This window comes from Mus caroli, unplaced genomic scaffold, assembly GCF_978045245.1.
Source record: "Mus caroli unplaced genomic scaffold, Mus_caroli_1 scaffold_2, whole genome shotgun sequence".
NCBI lineage: Eukaryota > Metazoa > Chordata > Mammalia > Rodentia > Muridae > Mus > Mus caroli.
The window spans coordinates 120027164-120044641 of NW_028227257.1; the positions used below are offsets into that span (position 1 = coordinate 120027164).

The 17478-nt window shown below is 41.3% G+C and overlaps 1 protein-coding gene and 1 pseudogene across 5 annotated transcripts in view; both read left to right on the forward strand.

The window, feature by feature from the left end:
• The window catches only part of Itgb6 (integrin subunit beta 6), a 124739-nt gene extending 119539 nt beyond the window's left edge, over positions 1 to 5200 (forward strand). For all 5 annotated transcript variants that reach the window (XM_021156163.3, XM_085834855.1, XM_029474427.2 and 2 more), the window contains one exon: positions 2534 to 5200. In XM_021156163.3, the coding sequence (XP_021011822.1) occupies positions 2534 to 2632 (99 nt within the window). In that variant the 3' untranslated portion in view covers positions 2633 to 5200. The remainder of the gene's footprint in view (positions 1 to 2533) is intronic.
• Positions 5201 to 6580: 1380 nt separating this feature from the next.
• Positions 6581 to 6832, forward strand: LOC110305814 (small ribosomal subunit protein eS21 pseudogene; annotated as a pseudogene).
• The last annotated feature ends 10646 nt before the right edge of the window (positions 6833 to 17478 follow it).

Here is a 17478-nt window from a genome sequence, read left to right on the forward strand (position 1 = left end):
GCCAAAAAAAAAAAAAAAAAAATGGTTTAGCCTGACATTTCTAGGAGTCATGGATTGATTTTGTTCTATGCTAAACAAATCGTGTCTGCAGTTGGCAGTTAGGCGATCATTAAAAAAATCTGTGGGTCTTGATGGGGCTTTCTTGTAAGTGCTTCTGTTGAAGTGTGAAAAAAAAATGTGCCATGGTTTTGCAGAATCTAGCCTTATGCCATGGCCTTGATATTTGGGGAAATCAGCCTGGTCACCTTATGTACTTAGACACCGGCCTTGTCTAAATGTGGACACTCACACAAGGGCCCTAAGCCTGAGTCTCAAGTGGACATCTCACAAAGGGAAGTCAATAAAGAATACAGATGGCACTGACCACCTCCCCTCCCACTCCTGCTTATAAAGCACAAATGCTAGCATGCTTTACTGAACCCTCACCATCAGCTGAGGTCAGGTCCCACCTCCTTCCTTCACCTCCACGGGACTGTGGACTTGTTTCTTCTCCAGTTAACATCTCTTCCTTCCCTTCCAACTAGGGTGAACTCCTAGTCCATTGACTCTCTGCAAGGGATCCCTGAACTAGTCCAGACTGGAGTAAGTGAAGTTTAGAAGTAATTGAGACCTGCACAAAAGTAGATAATCAACTATCTACAAAACAGAGTTGTATTGCCCTGTCTCTTGAAACTTGAGCCATCCCCTCTAGAGTGCCTATAAAATCTATTTGGTGGGGTTACTGAGATGGCTCAGTGGGTAAAGCATGCAAGCAAGAAAACTTGAGTTCCTATTCCTACCAACCATGTAAAAGCCAGACCTGGTAACTCAAATCTACAACTCCTGTGTTGGAGGGCTTAGAAACTGGCAGATCCTGGGGCTCACTAACCAGTCAGTCTATCCAAAATGGTGATCTCCATAGCACCGAAAGACTATGTCTCAAAGGGAGTAGGGGTGGGGTCCAATAAAAGATATGTAGAATTTACCTCTCACCTCCTATACACATGCATGCACAGGCAAGCATAGCTGCACACCCATCTTTAACACACACACAAAATTCTATTGAAATGGGGGGTGGGAATATTTTAATATGACTGACAGATATGGGGTAGGACCTACGAGCAAGTACTAGTCCTACAAAGACCTAAACTGGCCTTTGATCACTGCCTACTTGTTCTTCTGATTCCATAACCCCTCCCTCCCTTCATCCCAGGCTTCAGGCTTCAGGGATGATGATCCCTGCCTAGTTTTCTAATCTTGCCCACATTTTCTAATCTTGCCTCTTTAACCAATGCCTTCATCAATAATTCCTAGTCCTTAAACTTCATAAAACTTCTGAGTTTTATTGCAAATGAGACTCTACACCTACCTGAGACCATAGCCATTACTATTCACCTTTTAAAGCTTATACTGCTTATGGCATCTGGATTAACTATCCAGGCTAACCTTAGGAGTACAGACAATACAGCAAGCTGGCTTTCATCAACCAGGAAGCTCTAGCCAAGGAACAACTTTTTCTTGTCCTCAATGCAGATGTGGCATTGGTCTCTCTGAAGTCACATGACCAAGAGCACTTGGTCAGAGGTTGGATCACTAGCTCAAAGCAGTGTAGACGTAGTCATAGGGGCAATTCCCATTCAGAGGGAGTGTTATCACAAATCCAAGGGCAAGGTTAGGTGAGGTCAGGAAATGTTTTTGTTTTCATCAGTTCTTCTGATAGCAAATACAATTTTGTTAGTATATAGATAAAATTCTTTTCCCTGAGGGGTTGTAAACTATATCTACCCTTCATCCTAAAGTCCCATGGTAAACCAGGCACAATTCTGCCAAAGTTCATTCTGGAGAACTGCAAAGTTTATTGGGCTTCTTCACAGAATACAGGAGGGTGGATGACCATGAGTGTGTAGCTACTCCTTCCATAAAGAGCTTTGGAGACTACTAACCAGCCAGTGTAGTCAAATTGGAGGGGTCCTTTCCCTCCTCCCCCTCCAGTGTAGGAGGTAGGTGTGTGGGTCCTCCTCCCACAAACCTACAAATAACCCTGGAATGCTACCCAGCCAAGTCTAACCAAACTGATGGGCTCCACCCTGGCCCCATGCCAGCCCCATCCCTGTTAACTGAGAGACTCTTTCAGAACTTAAGGTGGAGGGCCAGCAAGGATGACTCTGAGGGTAACAGACATTGTGGTCAAACCTGCTGAACTCAGTTTGATTCTTCGGACCTCAAAGTAGAAAGTCAAAGCTAGTTCCCAAGGTACCCTCCACAGGCACACAGCAGCACACAAGTGCCCTTCTGCTACACTAATTAATTTATTTTAATAAAATTAAAAATAATAATTTCAGAGATGTGCATATGCATATAATATGAAATAATGACATAAATGAGATAAAGGTGGATAAAATTTAAAATTTATCAAAATAAATTCAAATAGCTTCCAAGATAGAACTTGACTCTCCAATTTGAACTATAACACAAATATTTAAAGATATGGAAATGGTGTACTAACAAAATGCATCTTTTCTTTGAACCGTTTTTTCCCCCTACTGTTCTTTAGGGAACCAATCCTCTGTACCGAGGCTCCACCAGCACTTTTAAGAACGTGACCTACAAACACAGGGAGAAGCACAAAGCAGGCCTTTCCTCAGATGGGTAGACAGACCTCCTTCGGCCAGAGAAAGTCAACTCCGCTTGTGTTAAAGGTTAATGCATTGTATGGTTTATCGTGCTTTGTCACTTCAAAAGGAGGTTGACTTAAGATAATAACAGGTCATTCAACAATCAGTCATTCAGGGCATGAAGGTGAGACATTGTTTGCAGATTGGAAACAATCAAGAAAAGAATATCCCAAGCAAAGAGATGAATTCAAGATCGCTTGAAGAATATGAACTCTGTTGCATTAATGCCTAAAAAAAATCATCAAAATGATTCCCAGGAACTTGATTTGCATTTGAAAAATGTTCAGAATTAGAATCTCATTTGCTTCAGGAATCCAGCTACCTAAAGTCTTTGTCTCCAAAAAAATCCTGGAGTCCTTATGCATTGTGTACCCATACTGGCCGATTATTCTAAACTTGCAGAAAAATCTATTTCCTGAAGGAATTTGTTTCTTTGGTTGGTTGGTTGGTTTGGTTTTTGTTTTGTTTTGTTTTTTTCTTTCCTTTCTTCTGCTTTTTTTCTTTTTTCTTTCTTTTCTTTTTCTTTCTTTCTTTTGTTCTTTTAGAAAGGGTGTCTCTATGGCCATTCTGGAACTGACCAGGCTGCCTAGCCTTGAACTCATAACCATGGATCTGCCTGTCTCTGCCTTCCACTTCATGCTCAGAGATCTTAACTTTTATGTATGAGAAATGAGAGTCTGATTTCCCACCAGCTGAAAGAATCCAGTTCTCCCAGAGTGACTACCCAAGTGAGAGATTGAAAATTAAGTCATGGGCTTGTACTCTTTTTTTTGTTTGTTTGTTTTCTGTTTTTTGTTTTTGTTTTTTGTTTTTCGAGACAGGGTTTCTCTGTGTAGTCCTGGCTGTCCTGGAACTCACTCTGTAGACCAGGCTGGCCTCGAACTCAGAAATCCACCTGCCTCTGCCTCCCAAGTGCTGGGATTAAAGGTGTGCGCCACCACGCCCGGCTTTTTTTTTCTTTTTAAGATTTATTTATTATTGTATCTAAATACACTGTAGCTGTCTTCAGACACACCAGAAGAGGGCATCAGACCTCTTTACAGATGGTTGTGAGCCACCATGTGGTTGCTGGAATTTGAACTCAGGACCTTCGGAAGAGCAGTCAGTGCTCTTAACCACTGAGCCATCTCTCCAGCCTGGGCTTGTACTCTTAAAAGACATGGACACAAGTATTTTGTTTGAAAGATGAGGAAGGGGTAATTTATAAATTGCATTGCTAGTAACACTGAAGATATGGGTCCTCCATGTTCAATTGCCCTCTGGTCCCCAAATTTCCCTCCTATTATTCCACATTTCTCAATTATTGCACTCAACTACAGTCTTCAAAACTCCACAACTGTCATATAAAAGCATCCACTTTTTAAAAAATCACTTTAAGTTATTCGCTTATCAACTAGAATTTCAAGAATAGAAAAGAAACCTAAGGTAACAGAATCAAAGGCTACACAGCTTTATATCAAATGTGTCAAGACTGTGGAAGTCCCGCATGGAGTCTGCCCTTCATGTAGGACATTCCTATCCCATATGTACCACCCAGCACACACATCCCAGCTTCAGGAGGTGGGCATGCCACCCACTTGCTCTAAAAAGTAAAACCACTTACAAAATCTATGCAAGGCAACAAACAAAACAGGTAGAAGATTGGAGGGATAGTCTCTGGAGGGTTTCATTTCTTATAGTTACAGCTGCATTACAAACCACTTTGATCTCACTGGATCTCCACAGAGATGCTGAGAGGATGGGCAGAAGAGGTGGGTATAGACTCTCAATCTTATAACTCCAAGCCCTTTGTTCTCTCTACTGCACGAGACTCTTTTGTCAGTAAAATGATGGAAGGATTGTATTAGTTATGGTATAACTGTCTTAGTTTGAAAGTATACTGACACAAAACAAATAGCACATAGGTCCCCGGAATGTGGGCCGGTTGCTGTATTTTTGTGCTGTGTGTATTGCCTTAACTGGATATTAAGGTGAATCACGCCCTAGGTGAACAGTTCTGTGTTTGTGAGTGGAGGCTTCGACAGCTGTCTGTTGAATTGTCAGCTTGGTCTCAAACCTCCTTCACTCCTGCCATATAGGTCTGTGTACGTGTCCACATCATCTAGATTCTTTCTTTTCTGGTTTTTAAATAACTCAGGTAAATTAGCCCGTTAGGGAGTACACAGCTAAATTTAAAAGAAACGTCTTGATGAATCTCCTTTGGATCCCTGAGTGGTCCAAGATCTTGGAGTCTGGAGCAACCAGCAGACTCACTCCCAGTGATGTGGCGAGGCTGCTGAGGATACGTGGGGCTGTTTGTGCTGTTTTTGTGTTATTGCTGAAATGAGATGTTAGGAAATAGAAGTTTCTCTCATGTGTGTATCAGGAAGAATTTGTTCTTTCTCTAATTACCGTTTTGACCCAAGGCAGGACCTTGAAAGAGCCAAAACATTAACAGTAGTGCTTCTGTTCACTGAAGAATTATGTTACATGGAGATGAAATGGTTGTTTTTTTTTTTAAAGTGGTTTTATTGTATTTTGCGTTGACATAAATAAACATAATTTAAACAATGAACCTTGGTTGGATGGTAATGCCTTTTATTTACTTGGTGCAAACCCCTTTCTTACATTTCTGGATCTTTCTGTAAGTTACTCTAACTTGCTTTGGTGATTTCAGTCAAGGGCCAAGGAGAAGAGCAGAACATTATCCCACATTTGGTAAAACCAATTTCTTTAGTATTGGTGTTATGAGCTTAAATATTTGCCCTGAATACTGCCCTTAAAGAACCAGGTCTTAACCCCTAGACTGTAAAATTACAGATAGGATTTTTAAAGATGCACATAAATTTCGGTGTGAGGCCCTAAACCAGGTGACCGATGTCCTTTTGAAGAAGAGGGGAGAGGACAAAGATGAACACAGAGGGCATTCCATGGCACAGGAAGAAGACTGCCATCCATAAACCAAGGACAGGGCCCTCACTACTTACTTACAGTCCTTTGTATATGTACCTATAAATGTCACATATGGGTGAAATAGCAGTTCCATCATCAAGATTTTTGAGGAATTCCCATGTTGATTTCTATCTTGCTGTAAAACTTATATTCTCATCATCATCTGTTCTCTGTCTCCCACATTCATACCAGAGTTATTTTTTCTTTCTGATAGCCAACATGACTATAGTAGGATAGACTCTTGGAATAGTCTTAGTTATTGCATGTAGTTTTTCTTTTATCGGATATTTTCTTTATTTACATTTCAAGTGTTATCCCCTTTCCCAGTATCCCCTCCAGAACCTCTCTTTCCCACCCTCCCTCTCCCAGCTTCTATGAGGGTGTTCCCCCATCCACCTACACTGGGGCATTGAGCCTTCACAGGACCAAGGGCCTCTCCTCCCATTGATGCTCAACAAGGCCATCCTCTGCTACATATGTGGCTGGAGCCATGAGTCACTCCATGTGTACTCTTTGGTTGGTGGTTTACTCCGTGGGAGCTCTGGGGAGTCTGGTTGTTTGATATTGTTGTTCTTCTTATGGGGTTACAAATCCCTTCAATTCCTTCAGTCCTTGTTATATGTTGGAGCATCTTTGGGGGTATATGCCCAGGAGTGGTATAGCTGGGTCCTCAGGTAGTACTATGCCCAATTTTCTAAGGAACCGCCAGACTGAATTCCAGAGTGGTTGTACCAGCTTGCAATCCCACCAGCAATGGAGAAGTGTTTCCATTTCTCTACATCCTTGCCAGCATCTAGTTTTAAACTACCACCTTTTGCTCCTGGACAACTGCACTCTGGAGCCCCTACTCAGCTTCCCTTTTGCTCTACAGCCTTCATTCAGTCCAGGAGGTGACCATGCTACCTGTCCCCTCCTGCGACCCTTGAATTGGAGAATAAAAGACATAACCTGCTTTCTGCACTCTTTCTGGACCAGTGAGCAAGGATGGCCTCAGAATGTAGAATGAAGCTGGTGAATTTGTGGACCTGTATGTGCCATGGAAATGCTCCAGGAGCAACCACATCTTTGCTGCCAAGGACCACTCGTCCTTTCATATGAATGTGGTCGAGGTTGTTAGGGTCACAGGCTGGTTTAATGGCCAGTTTAAAACCTATGGCATTTGTGGGTTCATTTGCAGGATGAGCAAGCCAGATGATTCTATTCTCTGATTGGCTAAGGCTGATGGAATTGTCTCAAAGAACTTTTGAGCAGAAGAAATTGGAAATAATTTGTTACAAATAAAAGTGATAAGTACCTGTGACAAGAAGAAGAAGAAGAAGAAGAAGAAGAAGAAGAAGAAGAAGAAGAAGAAGAAGAAGAAGAAGAAGAAGAAGAAGAAGAAGAGGAAGAGGAGGAGGAGGAGGAGGAGGAGGAGGAGGAAGAGGAGGAGGAAGAGGAGGAAGAAGAAGAGGAAGAAGAAGAAGAAGAAGAAGAAGAAGAAGAAGAAGAAGAAGAAGAAGAAGAAGAAGAAGAAGAAAACACACACACACACACACTCACACACACACTCACACACACACACACACACACACACACACACACACACACACAGAGTCTCCTGCCTGGAAAATCGTGCCCTTACCCATTTATTATCTCTGTCTCTCCACCTGCCCTAAACGTCAGTGGCTAGTCCCACCTAGCCCCTGCCAAACATCCTTGGCCACCAGCCTGTAGCAGAGACCACCAGTCCCAGCTCCCCCAGAGACCTCACATGGTTGCTGCATTCTTCCTCCTGCAAAGCATGGCAAAAAAAAAAAAACAAAAAAAAACAAAAAAAAAAACCTCTCTCCCTTCCCTACATCTGCCTTTTTCCTCCTGGGAACCAGAAATCCCACCTGTACCTTCCACCCAGCAATTAGACCCCAGTCTTCTTTACTGACAAATCAAGAACCAATTGGGGAACAAGACTTTAACATCAGAGCCACCGCCTTGACTTAGTTTGTATTTCCATGGTGGCTAAATATAGTGAACGGTTTTTCATATATTTATTGGTTATTTACATATCACCTTTTAGAACCTTATTCTACCGTTTATTGGTTTAGTTGATAGGGTATTGTTCTCTCTCTCTCTCTCTCTCTCTCTCTCTCTCTCTCTCTCTCTCTCTCTCATCCTCTCCTTCTCCCTCTCTCTTTCTCTGATGTACATGTGTATATGAATGTGATGTATGTGTGTGCATGTGATATTTGTGTGCATGTATGTGATGTATGTGTGCATGTATATGCATAGAAAGCCAGCATTCCACATTGGGTATCCTCTTCAGTCAGTCTTCACCTTGTTTTTTGAGACAGAATTGCTCACTGAACCTGGAACACACCAGTTTGACTGGACTGACTAGCCACCTAGCCCTGAGATCCTTCTATCATAGTCTTTCCCCATACCCTACCCAGCACTGTGCTTAAAGATATACCACCATGTCTGGCTTTTGCATAGGTTTTTGGGATCTGAATTTGGGTCCTGATAATGCACAGCAAGCACTGTACTAAGCCGTTCTCCCAGCCCCTTGTTTGGGTTCTTTTAATCTAATTTTTCGAGTTCTTATGTATTCTGGATATTAGTTTTGTGTCAGATGTAGAGCTAACCAAGATTTTCTCCCATTCTATAGGATGTCTCATTACTTGACAAACTATTTCCTTTTCTATGACGAATTCTTTTTAAAATTCCTTGCAGTCCCATTTGTCAATTTTTGGTGCTGTTGCTTGAGTTCTTGGAGTCCCTTTCAGAATGACCAGACTTTCAAGTGTTAGCGCATTTTCCTCTATTACTTTTAGACTTTCTCCTCTCAGATTAAGATTTTTGTTACATTTGAGTTTTGTACAGATAAGATTGAGACTTTGTTTTTTATACATTTGGATATCAAGTTTTCCCATGACCATGTGTGAGGCTATCTTTCTCCCACAATGTGTGTGTGGGTTTTTTTGTTTTTTTTTTTTTTTTGGCATCTTTGGAAAAAATCAGATGGCTGTTTCTATTGGGGAGGGGGGCTAATTCTGTATCCTCTAATCTACTTCCTTGATCTTCATGCTACTTTGTGACAGTGCCATGTGGCTTTGTTACTGTGACTCTATGGTGTAACTTGAAATCAAGTATGGTCATAGCTCCAGTAGTTTTCTTTTTGCTCAGACTTGCTTTGTTTATCTATCATCTTTAATGCTTTCTTGTGAATTATGAAGTTGATTTTATTGTTTATATAGATGGTCATTAGCAGTATGTTGGGATTGCACTTGGTAAGACACCTTTTTTCCCTACTTTAATTCTGCCAACCCATGAGCATGGAAAGTTCATCTTCCGGTTTTTTTCAATTTCTTCCTTCCATGTTTTTGAATTGTTCACTGTTAGAGATCTTTCAGTTTCCTGGTTACGTTTATTACTAGGTTTTAAAAGCCATTATAAATGCAATTGTTTTCCTGATTCCCCTCTCAGAATGCTTATTATTGATAAATAGACATACCAGATTTATGAATACATGGTTACAGAGAATTAAGAAGAAGTAATGCTCACAAAGTCAGATTAATCTCTCTCTATCTCCATTCCTTAGAAAAATGCAAACTCGAATCAGGAATAGTTGTTTCTGAGATGTGCTATTTCTTTTTTTAATTTTTTGAGATGATAATATAATTACATTATTTCTTCTTTCCCTTTTCTTCCTCCAAAGTTTCCCATATGTTCGTCTCTGTTCTTCAAATTCATGGCCTCTTTTTTCTTTAATTGTTGCTATATACATATGTGTGTGTGTGTGTGTGTGTGTGTGTGTGTGTGTGTATAAAATGTGTGTGTGTATATGTATAAATGTATATACCTAAATACAACCTGCTCTGTCTATATAATGTCACTTGTATGCACATGTTTTCAGAGCTTATCGTTTGGTATGATATATTAAATTGATGTGCTCATTTCTCCTTCTCCTGAATTCCTTCGTTGCCTGTAGTCTTTGTCTGGAACTACAGGTTTGAGATCTCATGAGCTTTCCCCCTATTGGTGTCATCCTTGTCCAGGTCTTGTTAAGGCAGCCATGTTGAGACTTTATGGGTATAGCTTCTTATATTTCTAGGAGACAAAATTCCACAGTGAGATCTCTGTTTCTCTGGCTCTTACAATCTTTTAGCCTCCTCAGAATGCTCCCTAATTCTTAGGTGCAGAAGATGTATCAGTTGAGAGTCCACAGTTCAGACTATAAATAGGGATTGTGCTGTTTTAGTAAAGAGGATGTTGTGGTTTCTCTTCAAAGATGCATGAGTTTGAGAGCTCTGGTTGAGTTCCCAGGACCAGGCATGATCTCTTTCTTGCTGAGAGGGTCATAAGTCCAATTAGAAAGTCGTTGGAAAAAAAAAAGCTGGACGTGGTGGCGCACACCTTTAATCCCAGCACTCAGGAGGCAGAGGCAGGTGGATTTCTGAGTTCAAGGCCAGCCTGGTCCACAAAGTGAGTTCCAGGACAGCCAGGGCTATACAGAGAAACCCTGTCTCAAAAAAACCAAAATGGGAAAAAAAAAAAAGAAAAGAAAAGAAAAGAAAAAAGAAAGTCGTTGGTTACCACCAATGTATGTGTGCCACTACTGCACCCTCCGGGTTAGCATGCCATGTTAGCCATTCTTGTAGCTCTTAGGAATCATTTCTGGGTAGTACTGTTGATTTCTTCCCTCCTTTTGAGGCTGGCATAGTGCTTTCTGATAGTCTTCAGAGAGGAGGCTTTCCAGTCAGTATGAGCTCAAGGGTCTTTGAGTCCTGTGTCTGAATACATTATCTCTTCATCCATCAATAGGTGTTTATCTTCTACCTCTGAGGAACTGTTTCTTAGAAACTAAAGCTCCAAAAGCTAGAAATCCAATACCTGTTGTTATTTGAATACCACTTTAAAAAGTAATTTTTCTTTTTAATTTTTCCATCTGTAAGATGGTAACAATCTTTGCCTCTTCTAGTTTTCTTTAACTATCCCTGACACACAGTAAACTAATTCAACAAATATTTATTTTATACTCCTTATGGCTGTGGATATATTGTGAGCACTGAACAAATCAGTCTCTATACCAATGGGGAAGATAATAATATATACTTAAGAATGTAGTGTTGGGACAGTAGACAAATATCTGCTTATCTCACATCTACTAGGCCTTTCTAGCCTCTCAGGTCTGGGTCTGGACTAGTCATAAGACCAAGTGCCACCATCTTCTTGGTAGTAAAACCCATCGGTGTTAGTTCCTATAACATGTTCAGAGTAGTTTGCCAATTGGTGTGCTAATGGACCAATAACACAACAGGACAATGCAGGAGAGCTAGCACCCAAAAGAAGCATGAAGAGACCCAAGAAGTAGAAATGGGAAGGAATCAGAAGACACATTGGAGCTGAGTCAACAGCAGCAGTTTCTGGGAACCAGGTCACCAGCATCCTACAGCATCATCGGGTGATTGCCATCTCTTACCCCTTCCCACACTTGTCTTTTCCCCTGGTAGAGCACCTCCAAATAAAACATTAGCATGAGACTTTGCTGCAGGCCCTTGTTTTATGGAGAAGCTGAACTAACACAGCCTAGCAGTGTTGCGAGCATTGCAGAACATAAAGCAGGATGTAATGTCATCCCATGACGTAGGAAGAGGCACCGACAGCCACAGTTCAAATTTTTGGGCCAGGACCTGTGTAGGAAGACAGTGATTTAGTACAAAGGTGCCAGGGGTCAACACCAGCATACTTAAGAAAGAAGCAGGTGAACTGGGGGAGAAAGAAGAGCAAGTGTGTGCTGAAAAAGTAGAACCGAATGATTTCACCGGACTCTTAAACCAAAACCACTGTTTTTCGGACATGATGCTTTCTTAAGCTTTGAAAATCCCCCGTCACCAAGACACAGTTCAAATCAAAGGCCAGATTGAAAACAAACAGTCCACTGTTGTTATTTAAGCAAAACACTTACCACACAAGCTGGGTGGTCCCTACTCACTATTGGACCTAGTAATTGACCATAAAAGGTTACATAATAGCCTCAAAAAAAAATTGGCCAAGTATTCGGCTATCTCTCTTTCACTTTCTAAAGAAGTAATGATTTGGTTTATTTGGAGTTTGCCACTGTTTTAGGGCTCAGGAGTAATGGCCATGGTAACTTTCAGAGGCTCTTGCATTGTAAAGGACCTAGCTAATAAGGAAATCAAAGTTTCAAATGAAGAATGCAATGCTAGGCTAATGTGAACTGTATATTACTGAGTCAATGACAAGAGAAGAAAGAAATATCTTGTTTAGCGGAGGTTGGAGAGTGTTGGTAAATTTAGGAAAAGGAAAGAAAAAAATCCTAGGCAGGGGTGATACTGGGAACAAACTATGGGCATGAAAGGTGGCTGGCCACTTGTTTTTTAATACATTCACTCATTCTTTTGAGACAGTTACCCCCGAGGAACCTAATCATAGCACCAAGTGCCACCATACTCTTGGTAGTAAAACCCAGCTGCAGCAGTTCCTATACCATGTTCAGAGTAGCTTTGCCAGTTGCTTTGCCAGCCCAGCCAGCAGGTCTAGCTCTGTGATAAGAGTTGGAAGGCCAGCTATCTGGGGCTCTCAGTCCATGTGATGACTCTCAACTCCTCTTCAACACCAGAAACAAGTGTTTCCCAAAATATTCTTCTGAACCCCCCACACCCAAATAACATGTCTGACTCAGAATAACCTCCCCAATTCAATGAAAGCACTCCAATAGTCTTTCATCTCTCAATTGCCGATTTCTTTTAGACCTTCTTGCAGGCTCATGGCACAACAGGAGCTATCCCACTAACAGCAATGTTTAACTACTAAAGAAGGTTGAATGGCCTTCAAAGCCTTCACTTAAATATTAATACTGGCTGAGGTTATAGCTCAGTAATAAAATATTTGCTTGACATGGGCAAGGCCCTGTGCTCAATCTCTACTAACCCATCTCTTCGCCAAAAGGTTGATGATTCATAAATATTCCCTACCATTCTTATAAATCTGGATAAAAAAGTACAGATAGAAAGGAGAAACTAGGCATAAGTGAAATGTAGTAAGTAGGAAGACTTTCATTAGAATTCATTACACTGCTACAACAGATTCGGGCCAACACAACGCAAAAGCAAGAAAAGGTGTTTGTGGTTTCACAGTGGCTCCCTTGACAAGTAAGTTGGCCTGAGGAGTTCTGTCACTTAGCGCAGTAACTCTGGATGCAGCACCTACTAGGAGGGTGTTAGTGGTTAAGTGGACCTTGGACCAATTTGTTGATTCTTTTGTGTTGTAGACTACACAGGGCTGCTTCTGTGCTGCTGACCTCCTGTGCAAAATCACTCTGCATTGAGAAAAGGCTAGGCAACCTGATCTATTCCTGCCCACTGGGTTGCACAACCACCTAGGAAGAAACTGTAATCCATAATCCTTCCATCCCATAAGCTTCCCTGAAGGTATGCTCTCAGTGTACCAGGAGAGCAAGGACACAAACTTGGGCACTTCACATTCCTGATAAGGTGTCATTGATAAGGGCAAGACTTAGGATCTTGTTAATCTTAGAACTGGCGATATAACCTTTGCAGTTTGCAAGAATGAGTTATGTGAAGAAATTTTATTGCTAGATAATATTTATTGGGTTAATCCTAAAATGTGTTGACATTTGTGGTTTGTCTGCCAGTTGATTGCATCCCAGGTCAATAGCTGCAAATACTACAATGAAACCCTATTGTTTGTCAATAGCTGACTAGTTGAAAAGTCACATCTTTTATTATTCTTTTAGCCAGTTGACTTCATGATGGGAGTGTGTATGCAGGAATAAACATATATGGATTTTTCCAGAGTCACTGAGTCTATAAAGAGCAAAGGTGGGACCAGGAGCTGAATGTGCCTGGTTGCAGTGTTCAGTACCATGTTATTCTGATATCCCTAAAGGTGGGTCTCTCTCTCTCTCTCTCTCTCTCTCTCTCTCTCTCTCTCTCTCTCTCTCCTTATCTTGGTGTATGAGGAAGGTGCTTCTCTTGAGCTGCTCTGTGGGATTTGTCTTAAGTAGCTCTTCGGGGTACAATAATGGATTCACATTGGTCGATGTAGACCTAACCATAGGATGACCATGAAAGCCAACTAAGAAATAAAGGCCTTTGCAGGGAATTGGTCTCTGGCCAACATGTTAAGGAAATGGGGTGTGGGAGTGTCCTGCCTAGTTCTCATTCTATAACCCCAATTTCCACCCTTTAAATCAGACGAAGACAGGACCTCCACTCTGCAGTTACATTTATCTATCAAGGTTTATTTCAGTATAGAGGGAGGCTTGGATTGTTTTGGAGACAGGGATATTACATGGTATGTGAGCTACTTTTCTGTTGCTGTGATAAAATACTGTGACCACAGCAACTTCTAGAAGGAGTTTATCTTTGAAGGGTAAGTGCTCCTCATGGTATACAGGCATGTCAGCAGGAGCTGGAAGCTGGGAGCTTACCTCTTCAAACACAAGGGCGAAGCCAAGAGAACAAACTTGATGCACCTGGAGGTTTTTCATATCAAATTTCACCTCCGGTAACATTCTTCCTGTAGAAAAGCCATGTTTCCTATACCTCCCACAAACAGCACCACCAACTGAGGACCAAGTTTTCCAATCCAGAGACTAAAGAGGACATTGCTCATTCAACCAGCACACATGGCAGAAATCTACTCCAAGCTGCATGTGAAAGACTGAACTGCCACATAGTGTTTTATGTTCAAATGGGTGGAATTGGTTGTCTTGGGACACAGTTACCACCTACACCATCATCCCTGAGCTCCTATGCTACTACCCTACGACCTTAACAGCTCTGCTTCAGGGCCTGGTGCCTGCTCCAGGACAGAGGACCTGTCCTGCTTCACACAAGAAGCTGAAGGCAAGAGTGAGCAATGTACCCGAGCCAAGATGTTCCTCTTTGCTGGCTGATGGACTGGAAGAGGCAAACATGGGTGGGTGTCAGGGGGGGGGGTGATAGGAATGACATATTAAACTCTTGAATACAAGTTGTTTTGAAACCCCTGTCTTTACTTTCTATTGTTCTGTCTTCCCAAGGCTACGGGAGACAGATGGAAATGCATCTTTTTAAGATTTTTAGTTACTATGTGTTAATTTCTATCCTTTTGCTTTCCTTTGGCCGCTGTGGACATGGCCATGAGTATGCTCAGGTTTGGGGAGTGGATTGCATCTGCTATGGTGAGAAGGTCTGGTTGGACCCCAATGACACCAATGAAATTTCCAAGACAACTCTCCTCAGCAGAGCTAGAAACTGATCAAAGACCAGTTGACCATCATAGGCTGGTGACTGTCTATTCCATGGCCCAATGCCAGAAAACATCTTGGGTCCATAGAATTGAAAGCATATAAGAAGGACATAACGCACGGCCGATGCTCCAACGCCTGCTAAGGTGACTCAGATGAGAAGGGTACAAATAGATCCTGTGTATGAAGAGACATGGTGAATCTAAGAGATTGATCACCTCATACATGACCTGTATCTGAAGGGGAAGCAGATTGTGCTCAAAACAAGTGGATTCTCATAAATACAAGAGAAGGCAGGCATTGCAGGAAGCTCTTGGTTGACCATGCAAGCTGACTAAACAGAAGAGCCTTAGTCTAAAACTAAGAAAGCATGCAAACACATGAAGAATGCTTCCTGGTCAAGAGAGAGAAGATCATTGACTCAGCCCATGAAGGAAGAGAAGAAGAAATGAAAGACTCTTCTCATGTCTGTACACAGTGACCTCAATGACAGATCACATGCATTAATAATAATAAAATAATAATAATAATAATAATAATAATAATAATAATAATAAAAGACTTTGAGGGAGTAAGGGGAGGGGGAGGGGGAGGGGAGGGGGAGGGGAGGGGGAGGGGAGGGGGAGGGGAGGGGGAGGGGAGGGGGAGGGAGAGATCCAGGCTTTACCCACTAAGAAATGGCTCAGTGGGTAAAACACTTGTCATGCAAGCATGAGAATCAGAGTTCCAATTCCCACTTGAAGGCCAGGTGAGGGTGGAGGCCATGTGTAATTCCAGCTCTCTAGAGGCAGAGCTGGGGCTTCTCCATTGGAAGCTGACTGAACAGAAATGCCAAGCTGAGATCAGTGAGCTTCAGGCCTCCACACACATGTATATGTATGTGCCAAAACATGTCAATACACATACCATACACACACACACACACACACACACACATCCACACATATATACCTAGAATGAAATAACAATAAAATATCTTTTTAGTCTGTATTGAGTAAAATGCATGAATTTAGGTATAATCACCTCTATAAAATGCCTTATGAGATTTTTTGGAGTATTTTTATACTATCAATAACCTTAATAGTTATTTTATCATCTCTATGATTAACAAATATTTTATTAAATTTTTTTCATGTCTCTTGTTTATTCATTTCCTTCTGCAACAAATGACTAGATTCTACTATCTTCCCACAGATTACTACTGGCTTTATAAACATTATAGTGGAATAATGAAAGTTTAAATTAAGTAGGTGGTTAAATGTATTTTTTTTGCCTACTTTCAGTATATTAAATAACCATCTCATCAATTCAAGAAATGTGTCATATTTTAGAACCCTTTTTATGAAGAAGATAAAAGTTGAGAAAATAGATATAAACAGCAGAAGATTGGAAATACTGGGCATAATAAAAGATATGAACTTGTTATCTAGACAAAAAAGAAAATATACAATGTTTTTCTCTGAAGCTTCTTTGGTTTTAGTCACATTGTGTTCAGCCTCTGCTTGATATAATCAAATCTAATATTCGTTTAAGAGATAACCAACCCATATTTTAATAAAAATCTGTGATTCATTCAAAACCTGGAATGGTCACAGTTGCAGAGAGACACAGAAAAGCACACATATAATTTTTATGCTGTAGCTGTAAGTCAACTTTCTCATCATATGGAGGATTGTTAATATCCTAGGCCTAAAAGGAACTGGCATCTGGTTGTGAATACTGATTGTGTCTTAATGTCACACACTGAGAGGGACACAAGGGAAAAATAGCAACTCAATAGACACCTGGCTCTGTGTTCTGTCTCCAGCCACTCCGTAGAGTCATTGTGAATTATATGGGAGTATTAAAGCCTTTGGCATAATAGACTCAAAGTGTTACCTGCATTCATCACCTGAATGAATGCATCCTATGGTCACCATGTTAGAAAAAGGGCAGAATGCCCATGGTTGGGGGATTGGGCAAAAGAGGAAGACGAGAGGTAAAGCAAAAAACAAGAATCAGAAAAAAAAACAAAACCGAAAACCATGAAGCACGTGAAAAGCACTAGCTAGAAAGCTCTTGAATACTACAAGAGGCTTCTAGCCCTCTAAGTATCCTAGAGTGGGTGCTGTCTACATGATCCAGGACGAATGTTTAAAATACCTTATTTATACCCGCTGGCTACTGATGCTTAGAAAGGTTTGGGACTTCAAGAGTGGACACGTATCGGATATGACAAAGGAAAAACAACTTAAAAGTGTTGTTTCTCAAATTAGCATTTATAGACCCACAGAGGTCACTGCACAGGCCCAAGAGTAATTGCGCACCTGAGCATCTTACTCAGTTCTTTCTCTGGCTAGTCTTCCCAGAGGAATAGCCCATAAAACATATCTGAGAAATGGGACAGTGCTGAGAAAATCGTGCGGGACAGAGTAAAGGAATGTAGGTCATGAGGACCCACAGGCAAAACTGATAATAATGATCGAAGCCAGATGGCCACAGCTATCTATGGAAATAAAGAGCCCAAGGGACAGAATGCATTTTTTTTTCTTTAAAGATCTAAAGTTCAAGCACAAGAGTCAGGCCCAGTTCAGAGTTGTGCTTAGCCCTTCTAGAAAATAATCGCTTTTACTAACAGAGACTCACTTGAACAGAACTCACAAG